The 8,801-nt window shown below is 42.2% G+C and overlaps 1 protein-coding gene across 4 annotated transcripts in view; it reads left to right on the forward strand.

Annotated features, from left to right (window-relative positions):
• The window catches only part of immt (inner membrane protein, mitochondrial (mitofilin)), a 72,586-nt gene that overhangs the window by 34,569 nt on the left and 29,216 nt on the right, over window positions 1–8,801 (forward strand). For 2 of the 4 annotated variants that reach the window (XM_043705210.1, XM_043705121.1), the window contains exons 7-9: window positions 1,281–1,406; window positions 3,323–3,459; window positions 5,272–5,375. In XM_043705210.1, the coding sequence (XP_043561145.1) occupies window positions 1,281–1,406; window positions 3,323–3,459; window positions 5,272–5,375 (367 nt within the window). The remainder of the gene's footprint in view (window positions 1–1,280; window positions 1,407–3,322; window positions 3,460–5,271; window positions 5,376–8,801) is intronic. The other 2 variants (XM_043705267.1, XM_043705314.1) reach the window with 1 other exon arrangement.

The following is an 8,801-nucleotide window of genomic DNA, read 5'->3' on the forward strand; positions in this document are numbered from 1 at the left end:
ATGACATCCTTCCCTGACAGCCTATGCTCCCAACTTATGCTCCTCAGATCCTGTCTTACAGCATCGTAATTACCCTTCCCCCAATTGTAAAACCTACCCTGTTGCCCGCACTTATCTCTCTCCATAACCAAGGTGAAAGTCACAGAATTGTGGTCACCATCACCAAACTGCTCATCCACTAACAAGCCCATCACTTGTCCCGGTTCGTTACCAAGTACCAAATCCAATATGGCCTCCCTCTGGTCGGATAATCTACGTACTGTGTTAGAAAAGCTTCCTGGACACACTGCACAAACACCGCCCCGTCCAATCTACTTGATCTAAAGAGCTTCCAATCAATATTTGGGAAGTTGAAATCGCCTGTGGCTTCAGCACCTTTCCAAAATCTGTTTCCCAATCTGTTTCTCCACATCTCTGCTGCTATTGGGGGGCCTATAGTAAACATCCAACAAGGTGACTGCTCCTTTCCTATTTCTGACTTCAGCCCATATTGCCTCCAAAGGCAGATCCCCCCCGAACTGCCTTTCTGCAGCCGTTATACCATTTCTAATTAGCAATGCCCCCCCGTTCCTTTTTTACCAGCCCCCCCCCCCATCTTACTGAAACACCTTTTAGAATTACTGCCTACTCAGTTGTTCCATGTATCTTTTACTGAATTGAAGTCTCTTAAATCAGAAAATCAGACGTCCAAAAAATCTCAAAAGGCTACCTGGATATTATGAACTTATGACTGTAATCTTTAAATCAGTTGGCTGCTTAGATACTTTTAATATAAATGAAGTTCCTGAGGGGCATCTGACATCAGCATGACTTGTGGAAGATGCGAACAGAAGTTTAATGAAACTTACTGACATCAGTGTAACTTCATTCAATGAGGGAAAGAAGTCTTACGATCAGAAACTGGTCAGTGAAGCCACATTCCTTTAAAAGAAAGGATCAAGAGGTTTACCTGGAATCTTCTTAACCAGCAAGTTTAATGTCAGTTGTTGGGAAAATAACTGAATAATTTTTGTAATTTGTTAAAGTGCAAGGAAGAGACAACTTCATGAGTTATTTTTAATAAAAGATATGACCGATGAGTTAGAAAAAATGGCTAACAGAAGTTACCAGTGGCTGTATTAAATTATACAGCAAAGAAAATGGGGTCAGTAAATAACTAGTCAAGTTTCTGGAGAGAGGAAACATTTGAAGGATATGTAATTGTTTTTGTTAAGGACATATTTGTCATTCAAAGTGACCTACTCCTGGTCATAAATATGCTGTCCTTATGTTCTTAAAAGGTGAAAGCTGTAGTTGTGAAAACGAAGCCGTACAGGGCCAGCACATCGCAGTAGAAGAACACCCACCTCAGGAAGTTGCAAAACACCTAGCTCAGCAAGATAGAGAGGAAAACATCAAAGTTGTTGGTAAATAAAATCAATTTCAAATCCCTTAACTACTAACAGGTAGATTTTATGACTAACATGATCAATATATACATTCCCCAGCTGCAAGTTGGTAGGTCTTCACCGGCATTTTTTGGGTGGTGAAATTTCTCCCACCTCCTGAAAGTCCAGGTAATGTTGCATAAGGATCCCACAGCATCTTGCAGCTTGCCATTACTTCCTCCAAGTAATAAAGGAAGATTTGCATATATATTGACTTTCAAGACTAAAGGACATCCAAAAACATTTCATAGCCAATGGCATGCTTCTGAAGTGCAATCTCTTCATGTAACAGAGACAAATTTTTGCATAGCAGTGTCCTTGGAATAGCACTGATGATGAACGGGATAATCCCTTTTGTAACTACATTAATTGAATGATTTAATGTTAGTTAGGATCTGAAGAAGAATTCAGTTGTATTTTGAAATAGTGCCGTGGGAGAGTCAAAGGTAGATAGGATAGTGAAGAAGGCGTTTGGTATGCTTTCCTTTATTGGTCAGTGTATTGAGTACAGAAGTTGTGAAGTCATGTTGCGGCTATACAGGACATTGGTTAGGTCACTTTTGGAATATTGTGTGCAATTCTGGTCTCCTTCCTATTGGAAGGATGTCGTGAAACTTGAAAGGGTTTGGAAAAGATTTTCAAGGATGTTGCCAGGGTTGGAGATTTTGAGCAGGAGAGGTGGAATAGGCTGGGGCTATTTTCCCTGGAGTGCCAGAGGCTGAGGGGTGACCTTATAGAGGTTTATAAAATCATGAGGGCATGGATAGGATAAATAGACAAAGTCTTTTCCCTGGATTGGGGGAACTAGAGGGCATAGGTTTAGGGTGAGAGGGGAAAGATACAAAAGAGACCTAAGGGGCAACTTTTTCTCAGAGGTGGTGTGTGTATGGAATGAGCTGTCTGAGGAAGTGGTTGAGGCTGGTACAATTACAACATTTAAAAGACATCTGGATGGATATATGAATATTAAGCATTTAGGGCAATTTGGACAGGGTGCTGGCAAGTAGGACTAGATTAGGTTAAGTTATCTGGTCGGCATGGACGAGTTGGACCGAAGGGTCTCGCTCCATGCTGTACATCTCTTTGACTATGACATCCACCTGAGAGGTTAGACAGGGACTTGGTTTAATGTCATCTTAAAATAATCTATCCTGTTATAATTCTGTTTTCTCTATTCTCGCTTTACTTGATTGGTGACATTGTTAGATTTATTTGTCTCCAGGGAGTGTTTTGTTTGAAACTAGGTAACAAATTAGATGCAATCTGCCTCACTTGATGTTTCACTTTGGCTAAAACACCCCCTGAAATTTGGTGGGGTTGTGACTCCTATCACTCCTGAGTGTTTCAAATTGCACAGTAGGAAAGGTGCGTATGCACACCTTGAACCACTTTGCCATATACAAATCAAGGCAGTGTCCAAAAATGCGCAATATTTATGAGTGAACAGGGTGGAATGATTTAACTTCAGTACTTGCAGGGGTGCTGTACATGCACATGTACTGAAATTGTTTTCAGGGTGTCAGCAGACATTTTTCTATTGGAGTCATATCAGCCATAAATCTTCCATGGGTCTATGTGAAACCTTGCCTTCGAAGACGAAATCAGGATTTTGATCCTAACTGCTCTACAGCAAATCCTGAGAAAATGCATTTATGGGTGTCAAAGGACAATTTGATACTCAGCTATGATGCTTCAAAGTCAAAGATGTTGCCAGTTCTCTGCCCCAAGGTTCACATGAAGGATTGCCACTTGAGATTAAATTTCATTAAACACCTTAATACTATTAATTAATTGTCTGTGTCCTGGGCAAAACTAGTGGTACTCAATAGATTTTTGTTTCGAGGAAATTTCATTATAATTCTGTACTTTTTATAAAGTGTATTATTCTTGTGCAGAAATAACATCAACTTTGGAGGATGCTCTTGGTAGAAGTGCTCAAGTCACACTCAAGGCAATTGAAGCTCAGGATTCAGCCATAGAAGCCATTACCTTGCATGCCCAGAGGTTAAAGGAAGCCATGGATGATTCTGAGGTAAACTAGTAGAGAAGAGTGTGAATATTTAAAATGAAATGTCATTGTAAGGAACTTTTCAGTCTTTGTTATAATAGTCTGCCTTGATTGGTTCATAAGTAAATGCACATGTTTAGAAGTCCCTGCTTGAATCGCCAGATTTGTTACAGGACAAAGGGGCAGTTTGGCATGTCGTGACCATCGTCTCTCCTTGGGGCAATTTATTTAGAGGCACACGTCTACCTTCTCCCCATAGTCCTGTACATTTTTCCTTTTCCGATAACAATTCACCTCCCTTGGGAATGTCTTAATTAAACCTGCTTCCATCATGTCCTGTCTATAAATTGCTGCATAAAAGTATTTTTCCTCATGTTGTTATTTGCTCTTTTGCCAATTACCGTAAATCCGTACTGTCTGATTTTCCATCATTCCACCAATAAGGATGGTTTCTCCCCATCTATGCAGATCCCTGATGATTTTGAAAACCTCCATCCATTCCTCTCTCCATACTTTTTATCTATTTTATGTATATAGCTGAATTTCTTTATCCTATTTCTATTTCCATGATTCTCTTTTATATTCTTCAGTACCTTCACATCTTCCCTGAAGTGTAATGCCCAGAGTGGATGCAGTATTCCAAGTGAAGCTGAGCTAGTGTTCTTACAAGTGTAACACAACCTCATTCATTTTATATCCTTGCTGCAACACTCAAAATATACGGGGCTGTGGACAGATTTGCACCCAGAAGACCCCAAATCTCCTGGAAAAATCCACCCATGAGAGTGACCAATTGGAGAAAGTCACCCCCTAAATAAAGTAGAAGGAAATGGTGCGGGGTTGCACCTTGAATCGCAAGTTGGTTATCTTCCATGGTGATTGCTGATTGCTGATAGCTGACTAATCAGTCACTAAATCTGGGTGAAAGTGACCTGTAAATGGATGAAGCTAAAAATCACACAATACCAGGTTATAGTCTAACAGGTTTAATTGGAAGCACTAGCCTTCGGTGCATTGCTCCTTCATCAGGTGGCGCTCCGAAAGCTAGTGCTTCCAATTAAACCTGTTGGACGATAATCTGGTGTTGTGATTTTTAACTTTGTACACCCCAGTCCAACACCAGCATCTCCAAATCATGTAAATGGATGAGCAGCTAATAGTTTCGAAAGTACTTGATCAGAATAAGGCAGTGAGGAAGTTTGAGTTCTGAGGAAGGATCACTGGATCTGAAATGTTGACTCTGATTTCTCTTGACAGATGCTGCTGAGGTTTTCCAGCAACTTCTGTGGGTCCACTTTTTGCTGAGGTTCTGGTAAAGGGCCTGAGTGGATAAAGAGTTGAGCTGGAGAAAGCACAGCAGATCAGGCAGCATCAGAGGAGGAGAGGAGTCAACGTTTTAGGTCGGAACCATTCTCTATTTTAAGGCAGCCTGAATTTAAGGGGTCATTATATTTGGAGAATATGTAGTGGATCCTACTGTAAAGCTTAATGGAGTGTTGATTATTACTGAGAAGTTTGAATTTTTCTAATTCTATTGATATAAGTTCAAGTGTCACATACATCAACAGAAACACAGAATGCCTTGGGAATAAGGGCTTATGCACGAAATGTCGATTCTCCTGCTCCTCGGATGCTGCCTGACTTGTGCTTTTCCAGAAAAAGCCTCAAGTAAACTTGCTTCCACTTCAGTTGCTACAGTGTTATGTAGGCAAATATAGATAGTTTGAGCACCGCAAAAATTTAACAAATAACAATACTTAATCTGTTTTTAGTTTAGGTTTTTTATATATTGTGGAGAAAATGTCTTATTTTAGTGATTGTCATTGTTTATATCAGAATACTGCAGATCGAAAGTCGGAACAATGGCGAGCCTTGGAAAATGCTTTGAGCATCCGCAGCAAGGTTGTAAACCAAGCCAGTGAAGCAATGATGAAAGCCAAGTAAGGTTTTTTTAAAACATTATTTTATTTTAAAAGATGTTTTATAAATTTGGATGGGTGTGAACAGAATCCACGAAATTCTAAGAAATATGAAGTAACTGGATTAGAGAATTTGAGATTTATTCCAAACAAGGAGGAAATTTAATGCATTGTTTATTCTGACCATCTCAATGTGTTATCCACATAGTTTGATCCCTTTACCCTTTACCTCATGTCTTTTTGAAATTTATATTTTTTTCTAATTCTTATTCTTTGCGTTCATATCTTTTTCAACCCACATGCTGGGTTATATGTCACTTATTAAGAGTGTTCCAGTCATGGTGGCCCCAACCAAGCAGCTTGTTCTTGGAAATGCAACGTTGTTGCTGCTATGGTCCATGCCTTTTGTTTTGCAAAGTGTTCTCTCCAAAACGTTCCAGATATGTACGAAGATGTATGTTCTGTTTCTGATAGTATAACTTCATATTTTGGATAACATATCTTTTTACAAATAAGCGGGTACAAATAAGATGAATTTCTGTGAGCAGTCACTGAGTATCCAGATGTCGTCTTGTGGAAGAGTTGGTGCAAGTTGTGCAGCTCTCAAACATGAGTTCCAAGCAACACCTAAAATCCAGAGACTATTTTAGTCAATGAATCAAGAATATAAAAGAGCAAATGGAAGATGGCTATTTGGGAATGTTAATCTTTTAATGGAAGAGTCAATGTAATGTAATGGTAGACTGAACTAAGAGCATTGTGTTGATAGCGGAATGAGTAAGAACTTCAGTGCAGCCTTTACTAACTATACGTTACTGAGCACTAATGACGTTAAAGGACGTAAATCACTTTAGCAGAGGATTAATGAAAACCCCAAGGCATTTTACTAAGAAGTTTACCAGTGAAAGCTTGTTAGAAACCAAAGAGGCAACTGTGTGTGGTGCCAGAGGATGTGGATGAGGTCTTAAATGAATCTTCTTTGAGTAGAGATGAGAAATAAAGACATTGTAGCTAGAGGTTTCAGTTGAGATGGTGAGGTTCTATAACACCTTAAGACTAATAAGGAGGAGGTATCAGATACTTTACTAGGCATAAAGAAATGTAAATCCCAAGGCCTGAAGAGACTGATTCCAGACTGCTTTGGGAGGCAAGGGAGGAAATTCCTGGGGTCCTAGCAGAATATATAATGTGTTGCTGGCCACAAGTGAAGTGCTAGATGAGTGGTGAATAGCTAATGTGGTTCCTTTTGTTCAAGAAGAGCAGCAGAAATAGGCCTGGTAATTACAGACCATTAGTCTGACATCGTGGTGGGGAAATTACTGGAAAGTTTTCTGAAGCATGGAATCAATACTTGGAAAGGCACTGATTGATCAGGGATAAACAGCACGGATATGTTTAAGGGAAAGTCTGTCTGACTAATTTGAGGATTTTTGACAAAGTCCCACATGGAAGATTGATCCAAAGACAAGAGTCCAAAGGATCCAGGGCAAGTTGGATCAAGGATGGCTTGCAAATAGGAAGCAAAGGATAATGGAGCATTTTTTTGTGATTGGAAGCCTGTGACCAGTGGTGTACCACAGGGATTGGTGCTGGGAACATTGCTGTTTGTGATGTTTGTTAACAACTGGGATGTGAATGTAGAAGGTATAATTAGTAGGTTTGTAGATAACATAAAAAACATTATGGTGTTGATGGTGAGGAGGATGGTTTCAGGCTGCAATCTGCTACTGATCAGTTGGTAAATTGGGCAGATCAGTGGCAGATGGAATTTAATCCTGATCAGTGAGATAATGCATTTTGGGAGGCCTAAAAAGAGAAGGACGTAAACAATATATAATTGGTCTGTGGGGAGTACTGAAGCACAAAGTGTGTACAGGTCCATAGATCCCTGAAGGTGTCAGCACATGTAGAAAGTGTGGTGAAAAAGGCATATGGGATGCTTGCCTTTGTTGGCCAGAGTGTAGAATACAGGAGCAAGGAAGTCTATTTACAACTTTATAAAACATTGTGTCAGGCCGCAGATGGAATTGTGTGCAGTTCTATTTACCACACTATTGGAAGGACGTGATTGCACTGGAGACGGTGCAGAGGAGATTCACCATGGCAAGTCTGAGTTATGAGGATAGATTAGATAGGCTGGGTTTGTTGTTTCGAAGACACCTCCTACCGCCCCCTCGACCATGATGGTATGGTGATGGGGGTTGGGGTCATCTCCCAGACCATATAGAACCTCATCACCTCAGGAGATCTCCCACCCACAGCTTCCAACCTCATAGTCTGGGAACCCCGCACTGCCCGATTCTACCTCCTTCCCAAGATCCACAAGCCTGACCACCCCGGCCGACCCATTGTCTCCGCTTGCTCCTGCCCTACTGAACTCATCTCCACCTTCCCCGATACTGTCCTATCCCCCCCCTAGTCCAGGAACTCCCCACATACATTCGAGACACCACCCACGCCCTCCACCTCCTCCAAGACTTCCGTTTCCCTGGCCCCCAATGCGTCATCTTCACCATGGGCATCCAATCACTCTACACCTCCATCCGCCATGACCAGGGCCTCCAAGCCCTCCGTTTCTTCCTCTCCCAATGTCCCCAACAGTATCCTTCCACTGACACTCATTCGTTTGGCTGAACTGGTCCTCACCCGTAACAATTTCTCCTTCAAATCCTCCCATTTCCTCCAGACCAAAGGGGTAGCCATGGGCACCTGTATGGGCCCCAGCTTTGCTTGTCTCTTTGTCGTCCACGTAGAGCAGTCCATCTTCCGTAGTTACACCGGCACCACTCCCCACCCCTTCCTCCGTTACATCGATGACTACATCAGCACCACCTCGTGTTCCCGCGAGGAGGTTGAGCAGTTTATCAACTTCACCAACACATTCCCCCACCCCGACCTTAAATTCACCTGGAGCATCTCTGATACCTCCCTCCTCTTGCTGGACCTCTCCATCTTCATTAATGACGACCAACTTAACACTGACATTTTTTTACAAACCCACCGACTCCCACAGCTACCTGGATTACACCTCTTCACACCCTACCTCCTGCAAAAATGCCATCCTGTATTCCCAATTCCTTTGTCTCCGCCGCATCTGCTCCCAAGAGGACCAGTTCCACCACAGAACACACCAGGTGGCCTCCTCCTTCAGAGATCGCAATTTCCCTTCCCATATGGTTGAAGATGCCCTCTAACGCATCTCATCCACATCCGCACCTCCGCCCTCAAACCCCACCCCTCCAATCGTAGCAAAGACAGAACCCCCCCGTCCTCACTTTCCACCCTACCAACCTTCGCATTAACTGCATGATCCACTGACATTTCCGCCACCTCCAAACGGACCTGACCCCACCCCTTCCGCTTTCAGCAAAGACCATTCCCTCAGTGACTACCTGGTCAGGTCCACGCCCCCCTACAACCCACCCTCCCATCCAGGCACCCTCCCTT

This window comes from Chiloscyllium plagiosum, chromosome 1 (genome assembly GCF_004010195.1).
Source record: "Chiloscyllium plagiosum isolate BGI_BamShark_2017 chromosome 1, ASM401019v2, whole genome shotgun sequence".
NCBI classification, from domain to species: Eukaryota; Metazoa; Chordata; class Chondrichthyes; order Orectolobiformes; family Hemiscylliidae; genus Chiloscyllium; species Chiloscyllium plagiosum.